Below are 27,780 nucleotides of genomic sequence, written 5' to 3'. Positions count from 1 at the left end.
TACATGAGATCACGTGGGTGCAGGGAGGCAGGCAGGGGCCGTGACTATGACTGCTCGACTCTCCCGGGCAGAATCAGGGGCCACCTTTATCAGACAGGCAGGCTGCTCTCAGGAAGGACAGGAGATTAATCTGAGGAGATGCCCTCTTTTTCAAACCACAAGGATAATTACTCAGAACTCTATTTCCTTTGTGGTTTTTGTAAACGGATTTTTGTGTTGATTTTTTCTTCCCAGGCATTTTGGCAGTGCTGAGCAGGTACATAAAGGAGCCCATAACATCAGCATGTGTCACTGGGGACGCCAAAATGCTGAAACAGAGGAGAAAGAGATCCTTAATTACAGCAGAAAAAGCTAGAGGTTACCTGGGTCTCCAAAATGCTGTGGCGTTGGCAGTCTAATTCCTGGGACTTTTCCTCGGTTCTTCGGGAACATACCTTGTTTTCTTGGATAAATTCTTCCAGCCTTAAGACCTAAACCAGAAGATGAAAAACACTAGGCAATGAGGCAAAGTCCTACCTTCTGGATATGGTCGTTAATCTGGGCATCAATTCTCCTAGGCCAATCTGTCTGCGGAGAGTGTCCCATTGGACACATTCCAAACATGCTTGTGGAATGGCCATTACTAATTAGCTGCTTGCTTAGTCCTTGCAGAAGAAGAGCCCAGCAGCCTTACGTATTCCATACTTTCCTTTTAATTACTGACATCAAGTAGTGATTCTAGATTTGTAGGGTGACTTGGATACCATTCCCAGAAAGCCTCTCTCTTTTGGAACAACAAAAAATGTTAGTTGGTAAAGAATGAACAGCATTGAAGAACTGTACAGATAAATTTAGGTAAGAGTAGCTGGAAGATGCTATGAAATTGTCATCTTAATTATGAGGATGATTATTAACCAGTTTATTATAATGAACTAATCAGACTTTTCTCACTATTCTTTGAGGAGAATGAGGCCAATATCCATAAAGGAAACTCAGAAATTGCCAGCAAGTCTTAGTAGTAGAAAACCAAATACTTGTCAGGTCCCATTCTAAAGTACTAGGAGGAAAGGGGAAGAGAGAGTGGAAGCCAGATAGCAAGATAATGAAGTCTTTAACAAATATATAATGAGACATGGAGCTGTCATTTTATGGGGGAGATAGACATATAACCACAACAGCACTCAGGGAGGTGCAAACAAAATAGTACTAGCTTCATTAAGGATGCATTGACTCTGTGCCTGTCACGGGCCTATGGATTCGACAGCATTAACTCTTTTTTTATCCTTACAACAAGCACTGTGAGGTGCACAGAATTTATAGCAACAGATTCTGCCCTGAGTCCAGGCAAATTTAATGGCACTAAGGGTGATTTCGAGTCTGTAGGTAGTAAAGGTACATCCCAGGTAGCAAGACCAGAGTGAAACAATAGAGTAGGTTGGCTAGATGTGAAATCTGAAGAACAATCCCCCAGAGGGAGGGGATAGCACAAAGCAGTAAATGCACATGTCAGGGCTGTGAATTGGGTTGGACCCAAATTATGAACCACATAGGGATTAAAGATTTTAGGGAAGAAAGAGTGGGGCCTTGAGAACATAAACATGGAGTTTTAGAACACGAGTTCTGGAATCAGCTGCCTAGGGGAGACTGGGGAGGCGGGGGATCCATGACAACGCTCTCGCATGACTCAGGCAGCATCTCAGAGGAACTACAAAGTTACCAGCATGTTCACTCAGCTTTACATAATGAGTATGTGGGAAAGAAATATTTAAAGATTATGAAACTCTCTTTATACTACATCCTCTAAGATTTATGGCATATTCAAAGGACTCATGTGCAGTTGTTTATGTAACATTTAAAGGCAGGAAAAAAGGAATCTAGGTGAGCCTCTCTGAGGGTCCTACCCTAGGCACTGGTGTGGAGGGGAGAGGACAGAAGGGTTTGAATTGTAGGATCCATAAGACTTGATAATTGAGTGGATGGGATGATGGGGCAGGGGAGGGACTAGGGTGAAGACAGGCAGTTGGGAGAGGTGGTCAAAGAAGATTCTTCCACTTCTAACTTTGGTAATTGGAGTGAGGGTAGGGGGCAGTGGTGAATGATGATGCTATTACTTAATGTGTTGTCTAATGTGCAGTGATGCTATAACTAGTACTGAAACAGTATTTTTACACTTTGTGTTTCTGCGTGGGTACAAACTGATGAGATCTTTACTAATTATATACTGAATCGATCCTCTGTATATAAAGATAATTTGAAATGAAAAAAAAAAACCCCCTGGTGTTAAATTGGAAATGGCATAGAAAATTAATTAATTTAAAAAAATATTATGTAGGATCTCTGTCTTTAATGTGCTGTACACTGTTATTTAATGCTATAACTAGTACTCCAACAGTATTTTTTTTCACTTTGTGTTGCTATATGGGGGCAAACTGGTGAAATCGTTACCTAATATATACTAAACTGATCTTCTGTATATAAAGAGAATTGAAAATGAATCATGATGTGATTGGAAGGGGAGAGGGAGCGGGAAAGGGGAGGGTTGTGGGTGGGAGGGAAGTTTTGGGAGGGGGAAGCCATTGTAACCCATAAGCTGTACTTTGGAAATTTATATTCATTAAATAAAAGTTTAATAAAAAAAATGGTAGAAGGAATTGAGGGTAGAGAGCAAGACTGAGGTACTTTGTCCATAGTCAACCTCTTGCTCATGTGGACACTCAGGTCCTGAATGAGTCAAAGTCTTTGAAGAGGTGACATATTGTGCTAGACCGTTATCAGACTAGCAGTTAAGAGTAGGACCTTTAGAGTCACATTATCTGGATTTGAATCCCAGATTTGCTACTTGTTAGCTGTGCAACTTTGGGGAAGTTATATACCTTTTCTGTGCCTCAGTTATCTTATTTGTAAATTAGATATAAGAGCATTTATGTTGTAAGGAAGGTTATGAGGATTAAGAGTTAATACATGTAAACTGCTTAGACAGAGCAAGTATTGCTCAAAGGTTAGCCATTGTAGTTTTTAAAGAGCGGATCTAAAGGGCAGTCACATAAACAGATTTCCATGATGTGAGCCAAGCACCCCCCCACCAGCAGAACAACTGGATTGGTATCACACATATACACCAAGCCACCTTATGTGTTGTGGAGCAGAGTAATCCAGGTCCAATATGAAGACTGGCAGCGTGGTTCGCTGGGGTGGGGTGGGAAAGAAATGAAGGAGGGAAGAAGGATAGGGATGGGCATTTCACTGTGCAGCCCCACCTTAGTCTGGCCAAGGACAGAAGCCTCTGTAGCTGAGACCTTCACCAAGCTCCACCCTAGACCCTGGTATATCAAGTCTAAAGGCATGGTTCACTTTTTGAATGATAACATTTATAATGAAAAAATATTTTAAAATAAAGTAGCAGCCCAGGAAGGCCTTGGGTTCCAAGAGTGATAAAGCATTAGGGGTCAGGAAAAATCCCGTTCCTGGTAGAATGTGCAGTAGAATCAACAGCAGCAGCCTCCTGTGTCCTTTTATGTGACACATTAAAGGCCTCTTAGTTTGGGCCTCTATAAATCAGCTCTCTGCTACTTGCAGCTAAATTTACATCCTCTGAGAGAGCCTTCCAGTCTGGCCGAATGCCTTTTTCTTCCTGGGATGTAAGGAGCTGAGGCATCTCAATTAGGCAGAAACACCCAGGGGCCAGAACCATCCTCATCCTCATTCCCAAGCATTGCAGCTGCACAGATTCGGGGCTGACCTCCAGCAGAGAATTTTGGAGCTTCACACTGAGGGCCGCTTTCTCTTCTTCCAGCTGCTGTATTTCCTTTTCTGATTTCTTCTTCACTTCCTCCAACTGTGCTTCTACTTCCTAAATGATGATTAGAAGAATTAGCCACCCAAGGTATGAAAGCAGGACACTTAAATAGTCACACCCTACCAAATTCCCAAAAGAGGTCAAAGAAACTTATGAAAGTCATAAATATTGCAAGAAAACATCCATTGGAAATACATGAGAAGGTCAAAAGAAAATGTTTGTTAAATTCAGACTGTGAAGTCTGATATATATGGGAGTAGGCTGCGATGGGGTAAATTCAACTCTAAGTTTTCTAGCATCAGATAAGAAGGGGCCAGTGCTGTGGTGCAGTAAGCTAAGCCTCTGCCTGCAGCACCGGCATCCCATATGGGCACCATTTTGTGAGCTGGCTGCTCCTCATCTGATCCAGCTCTCTACTATGGCCTGAGAAAGCAGTGTAAGATGGCCCAAGTCCTTGGGCCCCTGAACCCATGTGGGAGACCCAGAAGAAGCTCCTGGCTCCTGGCTTCGGATCAGCCTAGCTCCAGCCATTGTGGCCATTTGGGGAGCAAACCAGCGGATGGAAGACCTTTCTCTCTGTCTTTTCCTCCCTCTGTCTGTAACTCTCTCTCTCTCAAATAAATAAATACAAATCTCAAAAAAAAAAAGGTACATATCTTATAACAAAACAGCATCACTACCACCACTATGTCAGGAACTGCAATTACAAACCCTACTACAAAAAACACTTATTTAAAAAAAAGGAAAAAAAAATGTTCACTACTGATAAAATTCTCAGATTCTCACAAAGTCACAAAACCAACTACGTTGGCAGATGTAGGGATACATCCAGAGCAGAACAAAATTTTGCCTTTGCAACAATGCCCCTGTATTAGGATGATGGGCTCTCATGGCTGCTTCCTCTGTGGTACTCCACCAGCGCCTGCAAGGCCCAATACAAAGCAGACTGAGATGAAGCAACATTCTGGAGACCATGTGAGTGGCACAGCTGCCTTCTAGCTGTGGGATCTTGAGAACATTTCCCAATCTCTCTGTGACTCGTGTTACAGGTTTAGCACAGTCCCAGGTACATAATAAAGGCTCAGTAAATGACAAGTACTACTATTATTCTTATAGATACTCACTTTTCTGAAATAGCTTAACTCCTGGGGAAACTGTGCAAGTATCTAGAGGAGGGATTGAAACGTTCTGTTTCTCTTTGCTGAACACTCAACACTTACCGAGATGTTTGTTGGCAGGTGGCAGGTACTGATCTCAGAGCTGGGTACACAAAATAAATTCCTACAAACTAAGAGTTGATGTTCAAGTAAAGAAGACAGGAGTAAGTAAAGCCAATCAGTACACTAGACTAAACACTAGAGTGGATACAGACACAATGAAGCAGGGAAGGGACTGAGCAGTGTTGATGAGGGGCTAAAATAAGAGAAAATCTGGCCAGAGAAGAGTTCCAGAGCAAGTGACTCTTAAGTGAAGACCTGTATAGGGCAAGAGGCTGGCAAAGAGGATGTCGGAGTGTGAGCTTTTCAGGACAGGCAAAGGCCCTGGCATGTTCTAAGGGCACACAGTAGGACTAGAGTGAAGGGGAGCAGAGGTGGGAGATGTGGCTGAGGGACAGAAGCAAGGCCTTGCACACCATGGCAAGACTTACAGGTGAAATGAAGGGTTCTCAATGGCCGGGCAGAGAAGTAACATTATTTAGATGATAATATTTTAACAAGATCACTACTGATTTCTGTCTTGATGATGGGCTGAAGCAGGTGGGGAGGAGGTAAGAGTGACAGCAGGCAAGCAATGAGGAGCTGTCTGCGTTAACTGAGGCAGGAGTCAGACCCATAGCAGCTGGTGGGAGGTGAGGTGTAGAACTCTGGATATATATGGGATGTAGAATGACAGGCCTTGCTAAAAAGAGAGGCTATTATTGACTGAGCCAGGGAAGATGGAAGAAGGAGCAGGTCTGGGGACTATCTCAGGGGCTTGTTTGTATGTGGTGAGTTTGAGGCATGTGTTTGTTAGAGCTCTCATAGGTAGTTGGAAATATGGGTTCAGGAGAGAGAGCTAGGTTGGAGTATACATCTGGGAATCAGAAGCATAAGCATATAAATGCATGAAGACATGTGTTTAGATGAGAAAAGCTAGAGAGAAAATGTAAAAGAAAAAATAAAAGGTTCAAGAACTGAGGACTGGATCCCTCCAGCATTTCCTGTGCACTGAGCTTAGAGTATCTGGGAGTTATCTGGAGAACAGTTCTTCTGTGCTGTCCACTGTTATGGACCTTTATGGTCTGGCTGAGCAGATGGATGTAATCACAGGAACTGATATTTATTGAGTGTATAGCCTTGGCTGGGCACGTTCCATAGATCATTTCTTTGATGTTTATGAAAAATTCCATGAGTTATGTACGATTATTAACACTTATATAGAGAAAGAAATGAAACTTAAAGATATTGAATGACTTGCCCAAGTTCATGTAGCCAGTAAGAGGGGAAGTCAAAATATTTTTTAAAGATTTATTTTATTTTATTAATTTGAAAGGCAGAGTTATACAGAGGGAGAGACAGAGAGATAGAGATCTTATACAGGCTAGTTCACTCTCCACATGGCTGCAACAGTCAGGGCTCAGCTAGGTCATAGCCAAAAGCCAGGAAACCAATTTGGGTCTCCCACATGGCTGGTAAGGGCCCAAGTACTTGGCCCATCATCTACTGCTTACCTAGGTGCATTAGCAGAGAACTGGATCTGAAATGGAATAGCCAGGACTCAAACCAGTGCTAATGTGGATACCAGTCTCACAGGCTGATGCTTAACCTACTGCGCCACAATGCTGGACCCAGGGAGATCAACATTTGAACTCAGGAAAAGCTGATTGTTTGGGCATTTGTCTTTCCTGTGTTCTGAAGGAAAATGTGGTGCCCAGTACAGAAAAATATCATCTGCAAGGTCTTCCCATCTCTGCTACAGAGATGCTGAGGTGGTTCCTGTGGGCAGTCCCACATGCTCCCCAAAGCAGGGTGGACAAGTCCTATAAACTGAATCCCTATTCTGTTTCAGGGGAGTAAGAGGTACTTGAGTTGATATATTGGAAAATATGGGGCAAAGCTTTGGATAACTGGAGGTTCATCTGGGGTCAAATAATGGAAACCTGTCATATATTCATTCATTCAAGCAACAAATATTCTCTGAACATCTACCATTTTCCAAACATCATGAAAAGGGACTAGAGATTTAGTCTTTCCAAAAAAGTAAAAATTAAAAAAAATTGATTTGTAGCATGTGTTAATTTCCATGATGGATGCATTCCTCCCATGGCCAATGTCAAGTTAGTATAGTGATATCACTGAGCATGGAGTTGAGAAGAGATATGACAGCTACCTCTCATGAGCCTGCACAAGTTGCATGTAGTAGTGAGCAAAGCAGTCCATACGGGAAAACAGAGTGACAGGTAATTACAATGCAATGTAGTAAGAGCTATTAGACTCCAGCATCACTAGGCTCAGCAGGGAAGATCTGTGGGAAGACCCCTGTTTAAGTCAGTTGGTTAGTAAGAACTAGATAGAATGAGATGCATGAATTTGGGAGGTAGGGTGGAAAATATTCTCCACCAACGGAAAGCTGTTCATGAAGGCCCTGATGAGAAACAGCATGGAATGAAACTGGAGGGCAGAGTTAGAGGAGAGGTGCAGGATGAGGCAGGGAAGGCAAACGGGTCCGCCTGTCAGGTCTTAGAAACTGTGTTCAGGAATTGGAACTAATCTGTGAGGATGACAGGGAGTTGTTGGAGAGTTTGAGGCCGAGGCTGAATTTTCAGAAAATCCTGCTGGAAAGGAGATTGGATTAGATGAAGTGGGGAGACAAGGGGCAGAGAGATCATTGCAGTCTATCAAGAAAGGGTGGTTGACTAGATCATTGTGGCACTACTGAGGACAGAGGGAAGTGGAGTTGTTCAGGGCCACCAAAGAAGTAGAATTAATAGTCTTGATTGCTGACTGAACGTGAGAAGTGAGAAAGGACTTCTGGGTTTCTGACTTGAGCATCTAACAAGATGACCACCAGTGTGGCACCTTTATACTTTCTGGGACCAATGGTCCTGGTACAGTCTGTAGCATTATCCCAGGGACAGTTATTTAAAAGACGAGGAAAGGGTGATGTGACTAGACTGGAAGGGCTTACAGGATTTGTTATTTTAGAGTTCATTTCCTAAAGACAATATACAGATTATCCTTTGCTTCCAAATAAGCTCAGAAAATTCAAGCAACTGTGGAATCTCCTAGCAAAAATTCTGATTTTTTTTACTTCATTAGTTAGCTTCTTACCCAAAGAAGTTTTTATTGGATAAAGGTTTTGTTTAACATACTTTCTGGTACAGATGCTAATTCTGCCAAGACATGTTCACTCTAACTGCATGGTGAACATCCCCTGCCACAATGGCTTCTGACACAAAGGAAAACTTTCTAATTTTACACAGCTGATTTCCTAGGGTACACATCATCACAGTTTCAGCTGTTGCCTTGACAAATGAACCTAGAGTGAAAAACAAATTCCCCCACAGATGGAAAGAATTTATTTCAGCAGTAATTTTTGGCACTAGTATGCTTCATTTTAGGTGCAGAATAACGTGGATTTCTGCCACAAAAGAAGCAGTTCTTGGGTAATGTGGAGAACACAGATTGGAAAAAAGCATGCCCATGTCCAGCTCAGCCAAAGTGCCCTTGAGGATGTCAGTGGGAAGCTTAACCTTCTTCTAACTCAGGTGAGGAGGAGCGACTACTCCCAAGTCAAACACAGGAGGGAAAAAGGAGACAGATGCTTTTAAATATATAAAGTACTGCATTCCAAGCCTGGAAGAGAATCATGGGACATTAATTTATAAAAGATAGAGTACGTTCCTGCTGCTCAGAGGAAGGCAACAGGTCTTCCAGGCTCACTCCAGCCCTCTCTAGGAGGTGCATTCTTTAGGGTAAGGTGGTTTTCAGGAAAGGCAATGTACCCACACCAAGGGCACAAATAGATCACACCTATTCTACAGCGGGAAATGGCGTCTGTTTTCAGTCCATAAATCCTAGACTTAAAGTCTATTCAAGGTTGTATCTTCCCATGATTTGCCTGTCCTAATTTATGTAAGGGTATTCTCAGTTTCTGGACATAAGCAAAAAGCAAAAACCAGGAAGTGAACACCAGTTCTATCTACGTGATTCATTTATCCAGTGGACTCACAGTCAGTGCATCAAGCTGAAATGAAATTTGCACAGCCAGAGTCAGGTTTGGCTGACAGGTTTCAGGCAACCTGTAGCCTAGGAGAGGTACTGTCTCTTCTCCTGATTGGGTTTGGGATGGAAAAGGTGTTTGACTGTTCACCTGAAGACTGGTTTTGGTCAGCCTGTCATAGCTCATGGGGAGAAAAATGCTTTCAATTCAGCTGCCTATCCAGTGTGGGGGCTCTGGGACCACGTTGTTGAGGTGGAATTGTCCCTCCACCACCCGCTATCTGCATGATTTAATAGATCATATCTTTGAGCCTCAGTTTCCACATCCCTTAGATAGGGATATGGACTCCATTTTGTAATACTGTGGAAAGATTAAATGTATTCATAAGTACAAAGTATAATGGGCACTAGGTAATAATATTTCACATGATGTCACCCAAAGCACATGATAATTAGTAACAACATTACATGCTATGCACTGAGCTAAGTGTTTATACAATACCACATTTCATCTGTATAACAAATCCTTAAAGTATTTACTCCCATTTTATAAATTAGGCTTCAGAGAGGTTTAGTGACCTGTCCATGGTCACACATCTTGCAGATAGTCTGGATTTAGGTTCAGAATAAGTTTGGGTCTTTTATGAGTTCATTTAGTTATTCAACATATATTAATTGAGTACTTACTAATCTTAACCATCACACAATAGTGCATGCCCCAGTGATACATGATTATCTATCAGTGGACACTCAAAGCTGGTAATGCAGCTTCTTGGATTATAAAGAACCTTTCTTGTAAGCATCAAACATTCTACCTATATTCATAATAATGTTTATTTTATACTCCATTCTTTTCCTATAATCTTCACATATGTTATTTGCTTTTCCCAGCAAAATGGGGAGCTGAGGCTTCACATGTCTTCCTGGCAGAAATCTGCCCCCTTCTATGGGAAGTGGGAATGAGGCACAGACAATGAGGATCTCCCTCCATACCAGCACGCCACTGACTGATCACACCATCTCCTTGCTGCCCATCGTAGCCCAGGCACTAGGGCATGCTTTGTTTTCTCATATTGGTCCCTCATTAAATCCTCACAGCTATTCAAAGATGTGCTATTATTATCAACATCCAAATTACAAACAAGGAGTCTGAGGAAATTTTGGTGAAACAACTTGCTATGTGGTGGCAGAGAAGGGACCTGGATCCAGGCAATCTTCCAAGCCTGAGTTTCTGGCTCATATTCTTTCCCTGTGTTTCTGCTGAGTGAGTGGAGTTGAATTTCCCTAAGTCAACTGCCCAGAAGACAAAATTCTATTCTCTGTCAACAACTCATGCCCCTATTGTATCATGGTCTTAGGGGTGTTCCCCATCACCTCCAGAAGTCCTCAAACTCCCTGTAGTTAGGGATCATGTCCTTCATCTCCAAGCACTCAGAGACCCAGTTTGGAATTCCAGACAATAGGAGTTCCAGGAATATTTTTGGGAAGGAAAGGAGGTGGGGAAAAGGAGAAGAAGAGGAGCAGTCTCCATGCTAGGGTTCTCACCTTCTGCAGCTTCTTTCTTTCTGCCTCTACAGATGAGCGAACTGACTTGATTTCCAGGGTGTGCTTCTTTACCAAGTCTTCCAGGCGCTTCACCAGCTGGTCTTTGAGACGTTTCTTCTCTTCATCTGTCTGGTATTTGATTTTACGAAGGTCTTCTTCATATCGTTGCTTCATATATTCTGTCTCAACACTTGTATCTCTCTTGGTCTATAAAAGGCAAAAGAATCTTGTAAAATTACCAGGGAGGGGTGCAGAGCAGGGAGGCACTGTTTCCCTTTTATATAATCTTTATAATGTTGGTAGACTGATTTAAAATCATGTTTCACAACGTGCCGCCAATTTTACAAGACTATATATTTGACATTTGTACAAGACTTAACTTGATCTATCATTGGGAAAAAAGGCTCTTTGGAATGGGGTGGCTATTGTCACAGCAGCAGATATTCCAGCTCATAGTACAGTCATTTTGGAAGAGTGCTTTGTTATTTGGACTGGCAACATGTATTGGTATCTTAAACAAGTTTCTAGCTTCCCAAGAGGTGATGATAAGGTATTGGGATGATTTTGTTACATTCTCAGTCTTCTAGTGTCCAATGACAAGAAGTTGGCAGAAGTTGGCTGGAACTCCACTCCTGCTTCATTCATTCCTAAAGCCATGGGACCTGCTGATTCAAGCAGATTTATGGTGGTTGGCCTCTACCAGAAGCTCACTCCAGCAGAGCCTACTGTGAACTCTTCATCCCCAGGGCTGTGTCAGACACTACCTGTGTCTCTGCACTTGCTTTGGTGCATGAACACTCCTTGAGAAAGCTTTGGTCCTGCTGAGGATGAAGACTACAAGATTCCAAGTCATTCACTTCCCCCAGGACTTCATTCTCTGGAACTAGCTCAGTCTTCATGTCATCTGCAAGCATAAGTTTCAACAACATTTGAAATGCTCTTGGCCATGCTCTCATATCCAAGGCCTTTTGCAGTTGGTTTCCCATTCTGCTATTCAACTCCCCCTCCACCATAGGTAATCCCTGCTCTATGGGCTGCTGGCCTTCTTAGTCAAGGTTGTGATTCCCATACTTGCTGAAGCAGCATCCTGAGCTTAAATAGTTGTTATGCTCTCCCACTTCCTATACTAGTGATGTTCATTTTCTTTTATTGTACTTTCTATAGATTACATACATACATTCAACTGGAGTACAGTTTAAGGGATCAGATGAAAAATAAATATCACTTGAATTGTTATTTTTTTCTTTTACATTCCCTGAAGTACTCATGCCCTACTTTCGAGACCTTCAACACCCTTCTAGTTCAAACACAAATCTCTTCTCACCTTTCCTGCCCATGCTGATTTCTTCTTTCCCAGACACATTGCTCCCCTGCTGCCTGGGCCATGCTCCTGGATCTAGAGAGTGATGTGGGTTATAATGTAATAGTTCCATCAGGGTCTGGAAAATAGAGCCCACCTGTAGTGCCTTTGTTATATCTGCCAGCATTAAGCTGGTCACACTGAAGGTATTCAGGAACTTTATGTGGAGGGAACTAGTGGAAACCACTTGCTGTGGTTTCTAGATACAAACAATAGCTCTATCACCTCTATTACCATGCAGTTGGCTGAACTTGAGCCAGTCACTTATCCTCATTAGGCCTTGTTCTTTATCTGTAACATAGGAGATTGACAATATCCACTGCACAAAATCACTGGGAAGATCCTGTAATGCAATTGTGTGAAGTGATGTTAAAGATGCAAAGCCTTGTTTGAGCATGGTGGAGGTGGTGGTGGGAGGCCAGTACTGGTGGGGAAACATGTGGGGGCTGTGGTCCTTCTGCATCATACCTTGTAAATGTCTGGCCTGGTAGCTGGGGGTTTAGGTTCACATGTGCTCTGCGGGAATTGGATTCACACACAGGGCAAGCCAGATCAAACAGTCCTGCTCCTCTACGCTGCCCTCTAAGGAATCTCGTGGCTGCCAGTAGCACCAGGCTAGTCTGACAGGTAAGCTTTTATCTTCAAGGGAATCATTCAATGGGACCTGCGTTGTTGCACAGTGGGTTAAGTTGCTTCCCATATCTGACTGTTACTTTGGCTCACAGCTGCTCTTTTTCTGATCCGGTTTCCTGCTAACATACCTGGAAGGCAGCAGAAGATGGCTACTTGCTTCAGCCAGGCCCATGCCTGGCCATTGCGGCCATTTGGGGAATGAATGACAGCATGGACAATCTCTCTCTCTCTCTCTCTCTCTCTCTCTCTCTCTCTCTCTCTCTCCTCCCTCCTCTATCTGTCCCTCCCTTTCTCTCTGCTGCTCTGCTTTTCACATAAATAAACCAATCTTTTTTTATACAAAGAGAAATCATTCAAGGGCATCTCACCAGTTTTCTGTGTTACATGACACTCCTGCAACATCAGTCTGTCTTTGGCAATTACCAGCTTCTCCCCAAGTTTTTTTGCAGTACTTTTCAACTCTGTGTTCTCTTGTCGAGCCTCCTTGAGCTGCACATCCAGGTCCTAAACAGACAGGAAGGGTCTCAGTTGTCTGGTTAGTTCTGTGTTGTGACATCCTTTGTGCACAGGACAGTTGTCAGATCTGAAAGGCGGATAAGCATACAGCAGAAGCCCTGGCTTTCTGGAATTAGTGGCTCAGGGTTCATCAAATGTGTTCTCATCCTCCAATTGGCTATGTGGACCTGGACAAATTATTTGGTGAGGTTTAAATTAGAAAAAGTATCTGGTATAAGAAAAAGTGCACAGGGAATATTAGTAATATTAGTGGCTGCTACTTTAGAGATGGGATTCTGTGCTTTTGTGGGGCTCACATAACTGACTCATAAATGGTCTTGCTCTCTATGAACACAGACTCCTAGGATTTCAGGACAGGCAGGTTGTTATGAAACAAGCAGAGGCTTTAGAATGAGGCTGGTCTGAGTTCAAAAACGTAGTTACCAGGTGCTCAGCTGGGCCAGTTCTTAAGCTTTTTGATTTCAGTCTCATCATCTGTAAACTCAAAGGTTCTAAGCTCTCTGATTAGAGACCAAGTCTAGCTCACTATGTATCCCTGCCCATAGCCCTAGACTTGGCACATGGTAGGTTTACAATAAATAGTTGCTGAATGACTGTCATTGACCCCAGGGGAGACAAGGCTCACCTTGAGAGAAGTCAAGTGCTTAGTGCCAAGCCTGCACTTAATGTGTGATCAAAATAGCAGCTGTGCTTATTACCCAAGGCGATGCTGCCTCACCTGAATTCTTTCCTTCAGCCTCTGTGCATACTTCTTCAGGTCACTTATCTTGCGGCCTCTGTGTTCCAGGTCCCCTTCCAGCTTCCTGACCTGGGCCTGCAGAGCTGACTCCTGGACTTGGAAGTTCTTGCGGAGGTCGGTCTCCTTCTCCTGCCACTGCCACAAGGCCTCACTCACTGACTGCTGCATGGCCTGCCGGATGGCCTCATTTTCCCGTTCGTAGGTGGCCTGCAGCTCCTCAGCCTTGCGGGCATAGTCCTGGCTTAGCTGCTGGTTCTCCACTCGCAGCCGCTCCACCTCCAGCAGGACATCCTGCATCTCAGGGCCCTGGCCTGGCTCTGCCTTGGTGTCTGGGCTCTCCTGGGAAAGTCGGCCCCACTGGGAGACTTCGTGGCTGGTCAGGTGCCGGAGCCTCTTCTCATAGTCGGCCTTGAGCTCCAGCATCTCTTTGGAGAGCGATAGCACCCGCTCAGCATGCTCTGCCTCCACCCGCAGCTCCCTCTCTTTGGTCTCCAGCCTGCACGTGGCTGACTCGGCCAGTGCCTCCTGTGTCAACCTCTTCTGCAGCTCTAGGGCACTCTCCAGGACCTGGATGCGCTGGAGAAGGGTCTCTTCATCATCACTGCGGGCCTGTTCCTGCAGGAGCCTGGCCTTGGTCTCAGCCACAGCGCCTTGGAGCTCCTCCTGGTGTGCTTCCCGCAGCGCTTCCATGCTGGCCTCGGCCTCATCCTGGCGAGTGTTCAGGGCATAAATCACCTGCGGGAAAATCAGCAGAGACCAGTTATGGCTGGGAAGAGAGATGCTTCACTCCTCTCTGGAGACCAAGGTTGGTCAGCACAAGCAATACTGGAGAGGGGGATTTGGATGGGAGTGGCTGCTTCCCAGAGAAACCAATGAGAAAGTAGGGAGGTGAGGCAGGGAAGTGGCGGAAGCAAAACAAAGGCCCCAGAGAGGGTGTCTTTGGTGGAATCCCATGGGAGAACTCTGGGACCCAGTGGGAACGCAGGGAAGAGGTTTGCTCAAAAAGAACATTTTGGAATGCAAAGCCCTCAAAATGTTAGAAAATTATATAAAAGTTTGGTGTAAAAATCTGAAAATCAGTTCATGTAACATGTTGCATCAACAGAATAAAGGACAGAAACCACAGAATTGTCTCAACAGACACAGGAAAAATGTTCAACAAAGTTCAACATCCTTTCTGATAACAACAACAACAACAACAACAACAACAACAACAAAATTCCAAGAAGCTAGAAATAGATGGGAGCCTCAGCAACCTGATAGAGTACAGCTATGAAAAACCCGCAGCTAACATCATGCTCGTTGGTAAAAGACTGAGAGTGCGCCTCAGGAGATCAGGAACAAGACGAGGATGTCTGCTCTTTCTACTTCTTTTAAGAACTTTCATTTGCTGTGTGGAGAAAAGAACAAAGGAAGACCAGAGCACAGTGGGAAGCCCAGGAATCAAGAATGACCAAAGCAAAAGTAGATGCTTATTGAAATGGAGAAAAGTATAAGTAGAACAGGGATAGAGAAGAAAGTCCACAATTCTGTTCTTAAATTTTTTATAGCTCTAGACATTCTATTGGTGATGGCACTAAGGCAAATAGATAACCAGGGGCAGGCATTTGGTGCAGTGGATAAGAAGCCAATCAGAGGGGCTGGTGCCGTGGCACACTGGCTTAATCCTCTGCCTGCAGTGCTGGTATCCCATGTGGGGGCTGGTTCTGGTCCCAGTTGCTCCTCTTCCAGTCCAGCTCTCTGCTGTGGCCTGGGAGTGCAGTGGAGGATGGCCCAAGTGCTTGGGCCCTGCACCCGCATGGGAGACCAGGAGGAAGCACCTGGCTCCTGGCTTTGGATTGGCGCAGCTCTGGCCGTTGTGGCCATTTGGGGAGTCAACCAATGGAAGGAAGACCTTTCTCTCTGTCTTTATTTCTCTCACGGTCTGTAATTCTACCTGTCAAATAAATAAATAAAATCTTAAAAAAAAAAAAAAAAGCCAATCGGGATGCCCAGAACCCATAGGAGTGCCTGATTGAATCTCAGCTACTCAGTTCCTCGTATTGCTTCCTGCTATTGCTTACCATGGGTAGTGGCAGATGATAGAGCAAGTAGTCAGGTCCCTGCTGCCCACCTGGGAGACCTGGATTGAGTTCTGGGCCTGACTCTGACCTGGCCTGGCCTTGGTTGTTGTGAGCATTTGGGGAGTGAACCAATGGATAGGAAGCTCTATCTGTCTGCTTTCTCTCTGCCTCTCCACCTTTCAAATTAAAAAAAAAAAAACATTAAAAATGAAGTAGATAACTGTCTGGAGCCCAGAGCAGGAAGCCTGTGTTGGATGGGAAGAGGATCTGCTGCTGCTGCTGCTTGCTTGATCAGAGTCCAGGGCAGGTCCATGAGATGTTGGGAATGACCCCATGAATCCAGAAGTTGAAATCTCAGGAATGACAATAAATGATGAAGAGTCAAAATCCCTGAGATTAGTAGCTCGGAGATTGGTTTTGGGAGCATGGAGGTTTGTCTTCCAGTGAAAACGAGGGAAAGAAGAGATGGAAACAGGTGTGACAAGAAAATAAGGGGATAGTTAGTTACTTTGTAGAAGTGACAAGGTGGCTTCTACATTCTCCATGAAGAATTAAGGAAGGTCATTAACTACGCAGAGTTGGACAGGAAGGCAGCAAGGGGGGCTGGGTGAATGAGAAGTCATGAGCTAGTTTCTGGCCAGGGGGAAGTGAGTAGTCCAAATTGCAGGGCAGCATTCAAAAGTGCATTTGGTTATAGTTCTTTGCTGTGAGACCTTCCTCAGCCACACTCATCTAAATGTGTTCAAGCCAGGACAGGTGAGTGAAACAGAGGGAGAGGAGGAAATCTTTTTCAGAGCCAACAAACTGGAAGGAGGGGGCAGAGAGAGTGTGGCAGCTGGGGAAGAAGGGAGGAAAAGGTCATTGAGGATGACACCAACAGGATGAGAAATCAAGAGGCTGAGTGGGCTCCCCGGGGTTGTTGTTCACACCAAAGATGACAGAACATGAAGACGACTAGGTTTTAGATGCCAAACATTATATTGGCTTCCTTAGGCCTTCAAGAAAAATTCCAAGGGTCCTTACCATTTCATAGTTCATACTTATTTCCCGTTACATTTGTGAATTGCTGAATTTCCTTTATTCAAAAGTCTGTCTATTGGACAAGACTGATTTCATTGTCAGCTCCTACTAGTGCTCCACTTATGGTGTTCAAGCCATATTCCTTGTAGCCCTGAGTTCCTTGGTGGAGGCTGAGGATCATTTTTGGAAGCCTGATAGAGGTTCAGGAGGGTGGGACCCCCCTTTTCAACCAGAGAACAGCTTTTATACTGGGTCACCCCTGACAAGTAGCTTAGGAAAAAAATGAAAAAGTCTTTTGTCCTTTCAAAAAAGTAAAACAAAAAAACAAAAACCAAAGCCTTATATAATTATAAAATAGAGTAGAGGCCGCTCAAAAAAAGTGTATGAGGAGCAGGTGTTTGGCCTTGTGACACTGGAATATCTGGGTTAAATTCTAGGCTCTGGTTCCTGATTCCAGCTTCCTGACAATGCAGACCCTGGGAGGCAGTGGTGGTGGGTCAAGGAATTGGGTCTCTGCCACCCACCTGGGAGAACTGGCTGTGTCCTGGCTCCCAAGCATTTGGGGAATCTCAGGGCAACTCTTCTCCTGCCATTTGCCTGCTGGCTTTCACTCACCATCCACTAGATTGAAGCATCATAACACTGGCCCAAACCTCATTTGTAAATCCACCTTCTCACGAGGAGGCTGATCAGAGTCCACCAAGGACATGAATAATTTCGCAGCCAAGAGAAATACTGAGCAAACTGGGAAGTCTTCCCAAGAGTCTTAGAAATCCACTGTTAATGGTTTGACATCAGAAAAAATCTCAGCAGAGTGCCTGTTAGGGCCTTAGAGGTTGAGCAATGTAGGTTTAACAAAGCTATAATTAATGGCTTGGAAGCATCAGATCCTAAGGAAAAGTTTCCATCATGTTTTGCAGAATTGAAATGGAAAAGGCCAGCGCCGCAGCTCACCAGGCTAATCCTCCACCTGCAGCACCGGCACACCGGGTTCTAGTCCCGGTTGGGGTGCCGGATTCTGTCCCACTTCTCCTCTTCCAGTCCAGCTCTCCACTGTGGCCCAGGAGTGCAGTGGAGGATGGCCCATGTCCTTGGGCCCTGCACCTGCATGGGAAACCAGGAGGAAGCACCTGGCTCCTGGCTTTGGATTGGTGCAGCGCGCCTGCCGCAATGCACCGGCCGTAGCGGCCACTTGGGGGTGTACCAACGGCAAAAAGGAAGACCTTTCTCTCTGTCTCTCTCTCTCTCTCACTGTCTAACTCTGCCTGTTAAAAAAAAAAAAGAAAGAAATGGAAAAAAGAATGATACTTGTGGAGTACTCAGAGTACAACATTCACTGGGCCAGGTAATTTAAATATGTTTTTTCAATTAATCTTCTAATGATTCCACAAAGTGCAGATTCTCATGCTCGTACTTTTTGCAGTGGAATGAACTTCATACAAAACAATGATACAGCTTTAGAGCCTGTTGAGTTGGGGTGCACAAAATAGCCCCACCTCTTTCTGACTGTGGGACCTTGGGTTAGTTATGGATCCCCTCTGAGCCTCAGTCACCTTATCTAAGGCATGCAGAGAGCAATGTCTATCTAATAGCTTTGCATGGGAATTAAATCACATACAACTCTTCACAGCCTTCCAAGCACATGTTAAGGACTCAAGAAATGCCACCTGTTAGTAGTCTATCTTTGATATCATTGCCAAAAGTCATTGATCTAAAAAGTAAGAGTGCTGGAATTCAAACTCAAATCCTTCTGGGTCCAAGGTTAAAAGAGACAGAATCATGATTTTGTTTGGGAAAAACTTGCAATGACCTTCACTCAATATTCTTGCAGGATCTACTGCATTGTAAGCAAGGTAGTAAGCCCTATAAGAACACAAAAACATTCTGCTGAGGGCTGTAAGACTAGCAGAATGTGTCAGACTCCATTATCTGTCCAATATTTTCCCCTTTGTTCCTCTTCCTTGCCAATGACCAACCCAATCTTTTGAAGGCAGGAACTTTTTTTCCCTGTGATGTGGGGCTTGGCTGTGTGATTTGCTTTGATCAGTGGCATATGAGTGTACCAGTTGCAAACAGAGGCTTTGAAAGTGTTCATGGGGCCGGCGCCGCAGCTCAATAGGCTAAGCCTCCACCTTGTGGGGCTGGCACACCGGGTTCTAGTCCCGGTCGGGGCGCCGGATTCTGTCCCAGTTGCTCCTCTTCCAGTCCAGCTCTCTGCTGTGGCCCGGGAAGGCAGTGGAGTATGGCCCAAGTCCTTGGGCCCTGCATCCGCATGGGAGACCAGGGGAAGCACCTGGCTCCTGGCTTCAGATCAGCGCGATGCACCGGCAGCAGCGCGCTGGCCGCGGCGGCCATTGGAGGGTGAACCAACGGCAAAAAGGAAGACCTTTCTCTCTGTCTCTCTCTCTCACTATCCACTCTACCTGTAAAAAAAAAAAAAGTGTTCATGAATTTTGGCTCATAATCTTGTGATTCTACCATTTGTCATGAGAAAAGTATGTGCAGGGTAGCCACTACTTCTAGCATAGAGACATGTGGAGCATGTTGGACCCCAACCCAAAGTCTGAAATTAGCCTACTCAGCCAAACCCAACTGAGAGCAGCTGAACAGCAGCCAACTTGAGCATAAATAAGTTACTGTTGTAGCCACTGAGACTTTAGAGTTGTTTGTTACTCAGCATTACTGCAGGGAAATATGACCAATACATAAAGGGAAATAGAAAGTAAGCTAATTTGCATGTATGGAGGTATCTGAATGACTTTGCTCAAAGTCTGCAGAGGCACAGAGAAGTGCCAAAGGCAGGAAGGATTGCATTGCCTCATTAAGTCCCCTTTTTTCTCTGGTATCATCATTAATGCATCACTCCTATCAAAATATAAATGTGATATAATTTTTTTTATCACTGACAAAAATCCTTCCTTCAATCCTCTTTTTAAGTACCCCATTGCAAAATTCTAAAATACTTTGCTGATATCCATTATCACTAATTTCTTGCTTCCCTTCTCTCTCTCTCTCTCTTTTTAAGATTTATTTATTTATTTTGAAAGAGTTAACAGAGAGGGAGGGAGGGAGGGAGGGAGAGTGAGCGAGCGAGCATGCGAGAGGTCTTCCATCCATTGGTTCATTTCCCAAATGATAGTAATGGTCGGAGCTGCACCAATCTGAAGCCAGGTGCCAGGAGCTTCTTCTGGGTCTCCCACATGGGTGCAGGGGCCCAAGGACTTGGGCCATCTTCCACTGCTTTCCTAGGCCATAGCAGAGAGCTGGATCAGAAGTGGAGCAGCCAGGACTTGAACCGGTGGCCATATGGGATGCCTGCACTGCAGACCATGTCTTTACCTGCTACACCACAGTGCATGCCCCTCCCTTTCTCTCTTAAATCCTCTCCAAAGAATATGAAGGCAGAAAATATCCCAGTAAAATACAGAGGAAATCCAAAGCAAACAATAGGAATATTCATGGAAAAAATGGCAGGACCATCAATAGTAACCTTGTAAATGGTCTAAATCTCCAATTAAAAGATACAGGCTGACTGAATGGACTTAAAAAATGAGACTCATCTATCTATTTGCTACCTACAAGAAACACACCTCAGAGCAGAACTTTCAATGGAAATTTTAAAGCATTTCTTCAAAGAACTGTAACAAGAGGTGAATGTGGTTTGATCACTGTGATTGTGAAGACAAAGCCCAATCAAAGCAATGGTAACTGAGAGGAGGAAGTGGTCCAACCAAAGCCGAAGTGGACCAGTCAAGGGCAAAGGTGATGGCAGCAGTTTCAGGGGGGTGCTCGAGGTATTTTGCTTGCTGACTCTCTGGAGGGCAGAAGAATGATAACATATTTTGAGAAAGTGAGCCAAAACTGTGGTGGAAACTTGCCCAAGAAAGCTCCATGAGAGAATTTTTTTCTCCACACAGTGACTGATGTTCCTGCTCATTCCTTCGATCAAACGGTGGCTGTTTTGTAAGAGTTTTAATGGGAAATCACTGGGCATCCACCTTCTGGTCCTGATTTGGTTTCTTCTGATTTTTTGATTCTTAATCTTAAAATATCAAGACACCCATTTTTGTACAGTTAATGATGTAAAAAAATATTGCATTAACATGCTTAAAGTCTCAGGACACTCAGCTCTTTATGGATGGACCAAATCACTGATATCATTGCTTACAAAATGGCCTTGAACTTGACAGAGCTTCTGTTGAGATATAGGTTTATACTTTAAAATTTTATCTTTTTGTTCTGTAGTTCCATGAATTTTAAAAGTCCTCTTTTATATATGTGTGTGTGTGTGTGTGATCTATCATTTCATTTTTTTTTGTTTAACTGTATATCTCAAAGATGTCATCATACAAGAAAAGTACAGACAGATATTCCCAGTATTCTTGTTTATAGTGCATGAAATTCTGTTGTGTGAATCTAGTGTAGTTTAACAACCAATATCTTATTGCTTTATACTTGGGTTATTGCCAATCACTTTGGTATTACACGCAATGTTTCAATAAATGACTGTCTTCATAGCAATTAAAAAAGAAAAAGAAATACACCTCACTGACAAAGATACATGCAAACTGAAAGTGAAAGGATGGAAAAAGATATTCCATGCTAATGGACAGCAAAAAAGAACAGGTGTAGCCATCCTAATATCAGACAAACTAGACTTTAACACAAAAACTGTTAAAAGAGACAGAATAGGGCACTATGTAATGATTAAAGGATCAGTTCAAAAGGAAGATATGACAATAATAGTTGTATACGTACCCAAAGACAGGGCACCTGGTTATTTAAAAGTAAGGTTAATGGATCTAAATGGAGACGTAGACTCTAATACAATAGTAATTGGGGACTTCTACACCCCACTATCATCAATGGACAGGTCAACCAGACAAAAAATCAGCAAAGGAACAACAGAGCTAATCAACACTATGGACCAAGTGGACCTACCTGATTTTTACAGAACTTTTCATCCCATAGTTGCAGAATACACATTCTTCTCACTAGTGCATGGAACTTTCTAAAGGATAGACCATATACTAGGATACATAAAGTAAGTCTCAGCAAATTCACGAAAATCAAAAACATACCACGCACCTTTTCTGACCACAGTGAAATTAAGCTGGAAATTAACAACTCAAGAATCTCTAGAACATATACAAACACATGGTGACTGAACAACATGATCCTGAATGAAACAGTGGATCATTATAGAAATCAAAAAATTTCTGTAAATGAATGAAGATGATAATAAAACATATCAAAACTTATGGGATACAGCAAAAGCAGTGTTAAAAAGGAAGTTTTTAGCAACTGATGCCTACATCAAGAAATTGGAAAGGCACCAAATAAATAAGCTATCAATGTACTTCAAGGACCTAGAAAAGCAACAACAAATCAAACCCCAAATTAGTACGAGGAAAGAAATAATTAAAATTAGAGAATAAACAAAATTGAAACAAAAAACCCAAAAGAAATGAAGAGCTGATTTTTTAAAAAATATAAAGAAAATTGATATACCATTGGCCCAACTAATCAAAAAACGAGAGAGAAGGCAAAAATCATTAGAATCAGAGATGAAAAAATGTAACAGCAGATACTACAAAAATAGAAAGAATCATTAGGAATTACTACAAAGAGCTATATGCCAACAAATTGGAAAATCTAGAAGAAATGGATAGATTCCTGGATACATACAATCTACCAAAATTGATGAATACATAGAAAACTTCAACAGACCAATAATCAAGATGGAGATTGAATCAGTAATAAAGACCCTCCAAAAAAAAGAAAGCCCAGGATCTCATAGCTTCGCTACTGAATTCTCCAAGACATTTAAAGAAGAACTAATTCCAATTCTTTTCAAGCTATTCAAAGCAACTGAAAGGGAGAGAGTCCTCCCTAACTCCTTCTTTGAAGCTAGCATCACCTTAATTCCTAAAACAGAAAAAGATAACAGAGAGAAATATAGAGCAATATCTCTGATAGATGGAGTTGCAAAAATCCTCAAAAAAACACTAGCTAATTGAATCTAACAACACATCAGAAAGATCATTCACCTGGACCAAGTGGGATTCATCCCTAGTATGAAGGGATGATCCAATCCACCCAGTTCATCAAGGCTACTAATACCCTCCATGTTGCCAATTCTCAGTCTTTACCTCTTCAGTTGTCCAGCAGTATTGATCTGATACATCACTCCCTCCTTTTTGACACATTATCTTCACTTGGCTTTCAAGGTGCAACACCTATCCATTGATCACTGAAGCTCCTTCCTCACCTCCTTGGTTTGTTAGTTCCTCCTCATCTCCCATCCTTCAAATAAGAGCGTCCTAGAGCTTAGGCTGAAGACTGTATCTCTTCTCTATAAACATTCCCTTGGACTATCGCTCAATCTCATGTTTTAATGCATTGTCTATTTGCCAGTGACTCCCAAATTTACATGACCAGGCTAGACTTGTCACTTGAATATCAGACTTATAGAACCTGCTGTTTTCCAGTATCTCTACTAGGAATATAATATGTGTCTCAAATTTAACTCTGGATTTTTCCTTCAAAATCTGTTCATCTCATAGTATTCCCCATTTCATTTCACAGCAACACCCTTCTTATCAGTGTATATGTCAAAATTTTGGAGTTGATCAATAAGCACATGAAAAGATGCTCAACATCTCTAATGATTAGGAAATGCAAAGCAAAACCCAAACCAATTAGGATGGCTTTCATCAGCACAAAAGAAAATAAATGTTGATTAGAATTTGGAAAACTCAGAGCCTTTGTGTTTTGGGGGCAGGGGTGGGGAAAGGGATGTAAAATGGTGCAGTAACTTGGAAAACAGTCTGGTGGTTCCTAAAAAATTAAACAGAATTACCATATGATTTAGCAATTTCACTTTCCTCTCTCAGATATGAGTTATAAGAAGATTGGGATTTTTTTTTTTCAAGTCAAAGTTACACACACACACACACACACAGAGAGAGAGAGAGAGAGAGAGAGAGAGAGAGAGAATATCTTCCATCTGCTGGTTCACTCCCCAAATGGTGGCAATGGGCAGAGCTGATACAGGCCAAAGCCAGGAGCCTGGAACTCCATCTGGGTCTCCCAACATGGATGACAGGGACCCAAGTACTTGGGCCATCCTCCACTACTTTCCCAGGCACATTAGCAGGGGGCTGGATCAGAAACGGAGCAGCTAGGGCTGGAACCACAGTCCAGTTAGGATGCTGGCATTGCAGGCAGCGGCTTAATCCACTGTGCTATAATACCAGCCCCAAGATAGGGATTTTTTTTAAAGATTTATTTTGTTTATTTAAAGGCAGAGTTATGGAGAAGAGGCACAGAGAGGAAGGGAGGGGGAGGGAGAGGGAAAGGGAGCGGGAAAGAGGGAGAGAGGGAGAGAGGAAGAGAGGGAGAAAGGGAGTGAGGAAGAGAGGGAGAGAGGGAGAGAGGGAGAGAAAGAGAAAGAGAAAAAGAGATGTCTTCCATCTACTGGTTTACTCCCCAAATTGTTGCAATGGCCACAGCTGGGACAGAGTGAAGGGAAGCCAGAAGCCAGGAGTTTCATCTGGGTCTCCCACATGGGTTTGGGGGCCCCAGCACGTAGGCCATCCTTTCGCTGCTTTCCCAGATGCATTATCAAGGAGCTGGACTGGAAGTGCAGTAGCCAGGACTCAAACCAGTGCCCACAAGGGATGCTGGCAGCCCAGGTTGGAGCTTAACATACTATGCCACAGCACCAGCCCCCAAGATGGGTATTTTTTTTTAAAAAGATTTATTTATTTATTTGAAAGGCAGAGTTAGAGAGAGAGAGAAATATCTTCCATCTGCTGTTTCACTCCCCAAATGGCTGCAATGGCTGGAGCTGAGTTGATTTGAAGCTAGGAGCCAGGAGCTTCCTCTGGGTCTCCCACATGGGTGCAGGGGCCCAAGGACTTGGGCCATCTTCCACTGCATTCCCAGGCTATAGCAGAGAGCTGGATTGGATGAGGCGCAGCTGGACCCAAACCAGTGCCCATATGGGATAAAAGCACTGCAGGCAGTGGCTTTTCCCACTATGCCATAGCACTGGCCCCAAAATGGGTATTTAAAAAAAAACTTTTAAAAATTATTACTTGAGAAGTGCAGAGAGAGAAAGAGAGAGAGAGGGAGAGAGAATGAGAGACAGGAAGAGGGAGAGGGAGAGGGAGAGAGAGAGAGAGAGAATCTCCTCCTATCTTCTGGTTCACTCCCCAAATGCCCACAAAAGTCAGGGCTGGGAGAAAGCCAGGAGCTGGAAACTAAATCCAGATCTCCCATATAGGTGGCAGGAAGTCAACTACTTGAGTAATAACCTGCTTCCTCTCAGGGTCTCCCTTAGTAGGAAGCTTGAGCAAGGGACCAGAGACTGTTGTTCAATCCATGTACTCCCAAATGGAATGCACGTGTCTTAACTGCTAGGCTAACCACCTGACGACAGGTGAGAATTTTTGTCTGCATAGTTCATTAGATTTCAGAACAGTTTCTAAATATTTGCTGAATTGATGACTCTCTCCACTCTTGCAGAAAAGGCATCAGAGTAGAGAGGATAATTGAGTTGGGTTTGGAAAGAGGAGCGAATGTCAGCCAGCTGTGCAGGAAGGGGAGGCAATACAGGTAAAAGGAGTAGTAGTACAAAGGTATGAAATAGAGGGGGGTCCTTATGGCCAAAACTGGGGTGAGAGGCTGGGAAGAGAGCACGACCACGACACAAAGATGGGCAGGGGTCAGACACTGATAAATCTGGCATCATGTTAAGGAATTTAGACTTTCTCCTGTTTATGTAGCCTGTGTGGGCCATGGACACTCCAGGCTTTGTCCCAGGACCCTGATAGGGTAGATCTTGGGATCATCTGGAGACATTTTTAACATTCAAGTTACAAGGAGCCTAAGGTTCAGAAAGGTAAGTGCAAATTTGGAGAACAGCAGTTCCATTCAGGAAGTTTTTTTTAGTAAGACCTGGCCTCTCGGGAGTTAGAGGCACTCCATTTAAAAACTCTCCATTTCATTCATTTTGGAACCAAAGTGGCCTGGATGTGATGAGCGTGGAAAGAGGAGGAAGCAGAGAGGTAAGACTGGGATTAGAGCAGGGGAAGGGGTTTGGGTTTGGGTTTCAGAGCATCAGAAGGCCACAGCCACTGCTCTTGACTCATATCCCTGCACACAGAGAGGGCTTCTGTTTTCCTGGCCTCAAGTCAGAAAAGAGGGCTAGCTAAATCTCCAGAATGGAAAGTTTGAATTTGGGTGCTGTAATGCCCAGAAAGAGCATGGGTCATGCAGTTGCTGTTTCTTCCTCCATGGAAACAGGCTGGAACCGGTCCCAGACAAGGCTGAGCTGCTTCAAGCAAAGACACTTGGAATGGGTTTCCAGATGGATCCAAAACACTAATTAAAATCTCATCACTACCCATCAGAGAGCTGTTGGTTGGCACCTAGCTACACATGGCACTGAACTGTGAGAAATATGCTTCCTTGTAATTGAAACCCAACTGTGTCCCAAACCAATTTAGACAAACATAGCTGAAAGGTGATGGCAGGCTCTTAATTAGCACTCCTTCCTCTCACCAGCCCAGTCCTGCACTCAAACAGGAACACAGGCAGGCCTCCCTTGCAGCAAGCTGCACCAGCTGTATGAGATGTGGGACCTGGAAAAGGGCCAATCTGCCTAGTTCAGATGTCAAGCAACTTGTTTACAGCTTTATTGGAAAGCTCCTTTGGTTGGCCATCCTGGTCAATGGATACTGGAGTGTGTGAATGATGCTTCTTTTATGAATGAAAACAACACAAAGAAATCCTAATACCTCTCCCAGGCAATATTTTGACAGAGAAATAATCCAAGCAGGACCATCAGCACTTATAACCATGCTTACAAGTGGAAGTGCGTGAACCCAAAGGCAGACGGCAGCTTATCAAGTTCACCGGTATAGACGATACTTTTGAAAGTAGGCTTTATGTGCATATCTATATAGACAGGCATGTACACATTCCATATAAATTATGTTAGTACTAAGGTTATTTTTAACCTATTCATTATTTATTATATATGTACTCTGATGCATTGTTTATCAAATATTTTTTCCCAGAAACCTTTTATTTAAGGTATACAAACTTCATGTATTTCATAAATACAAATTTATGACCACAGTGATCACTAATATTATTTTTTCACAATAGTTTCCATTTTACAAAATAGCTTCAAAAGGTAAACCCCACAGCATGGTAAATACAAATATTGAATGCGCATTCTAAATGAAATTTTATTTTTTCCACTGTTCCTGTTTAGGGAACAGATGGGGGGAATCTCCTTACATATTTTCCAATCCATTCAAAATTTTTATATATGAAATACATAAAGTTTGTATTCTTTAAATAAAATTTAAAAAGAAAAAAAATAAGGTTATTTCCTATCTCAGGTCACCTTTGGAAATTGTCTTTCCTGCCATCACTCAATTTCCTTGCTCTGACTTCATGTGGCCCTGAGTGTATCAGCCATTAAAGAGTTGTGCTAAATTAAATACTTCGATGGATTCTCAGTTTATGAGTGCTGGTGCAGATGCTGCTCATTGAACCTACCCACCAGAAATGGCAGAGCTGCGCTGAGTCAAGTTCCTGGCCAGCCTATTTTTTTGGTTTCTGATTTGTGCTGCCATAAGCATTGGTAAAATAGTGATAGTCCACCATGGCAAGGACCTCCAAAACTCATGAATAGGTTGATTTAAAATACAAAGGATATAAAATCAAAGTTCCAATACAGTTCTGAGTTTATTTTAAAAATACATATACATGCTGATTTACACGTGCATATAGATTGACAAAGGAAAAGGTCAGGAATATACCAAGACACGAACAGGGTTATCTTTGGAAAGTAAGATTAAAGGTGATCAGTTTTTCTTCTTTCTGCTTTTGTGCATTCCCAAAATTTT

At 43.3% G+C, this 27,780-nt stretch overlaps 1 protein-coding gene across 2 annotated transcripts in view; it reads right to left on the bottom strand.

Moving 5' to 3' along the window:
- Window positions 1-27,780, bottom strand: part of FAM184B (family with sequence similarity 184 member B) — a 117,319-nt gene that overhangs the window by 37,272 nt on the left and 52,267 nt on the right. For both annotated transcript variants that reach the window (XR_009868236.1, XM_062213652.1), the window contains exons 2-7: window positions 13,749-14,504; window positions 12,883-13,018; window positions 11,286-11,425; window positions 10,522-10,728; window positions 3,719-3,829; window positions 363-470 (exon numbers count right to left, since the gene is read on the bottom strand). Coding sequence is in view for 1 of the 2 variants with exons in the window: in XM_062213652.1 (XP_062069636.1) it covers window positions 363-470; window positions 3,719-3,829; window positions 10,522-10,728; window positions 11,286-11,425; window positions 12,883-13,018; window positions 13,749-14,504 (1,458 nt within the window). In the remaining variant the exon portion in view is untranslated. The remainder of the gene's footprint in view (window positions 1-362; window positions 471-3,718; window positions 3,830-10,521; window positions 10,729-11,285; window positions 11,426-12,882; window positions 13,019-13,748; window positions 14,505-27,780) is intronic.

This window comes from Lepus europaeus, chromosome 16, assembly GCF_033115175.1.
Source record: "Lepus europaeus isolate LE1 chromosome 16, mLepTim1.pri, whole genome shotgun sequence".
Classification (NCBI taxonomy): domain Eukaryota; kingdom Metazoa; phylum Chordata; class Mammalia; order Lagomorpha; family Leporidae; genus Lepus; species Lepus europaeus.
Note: the sequence above shows the minus strand (reverse complement) of the source record. Positions and strands in the feature narration are given on the sequence as shown.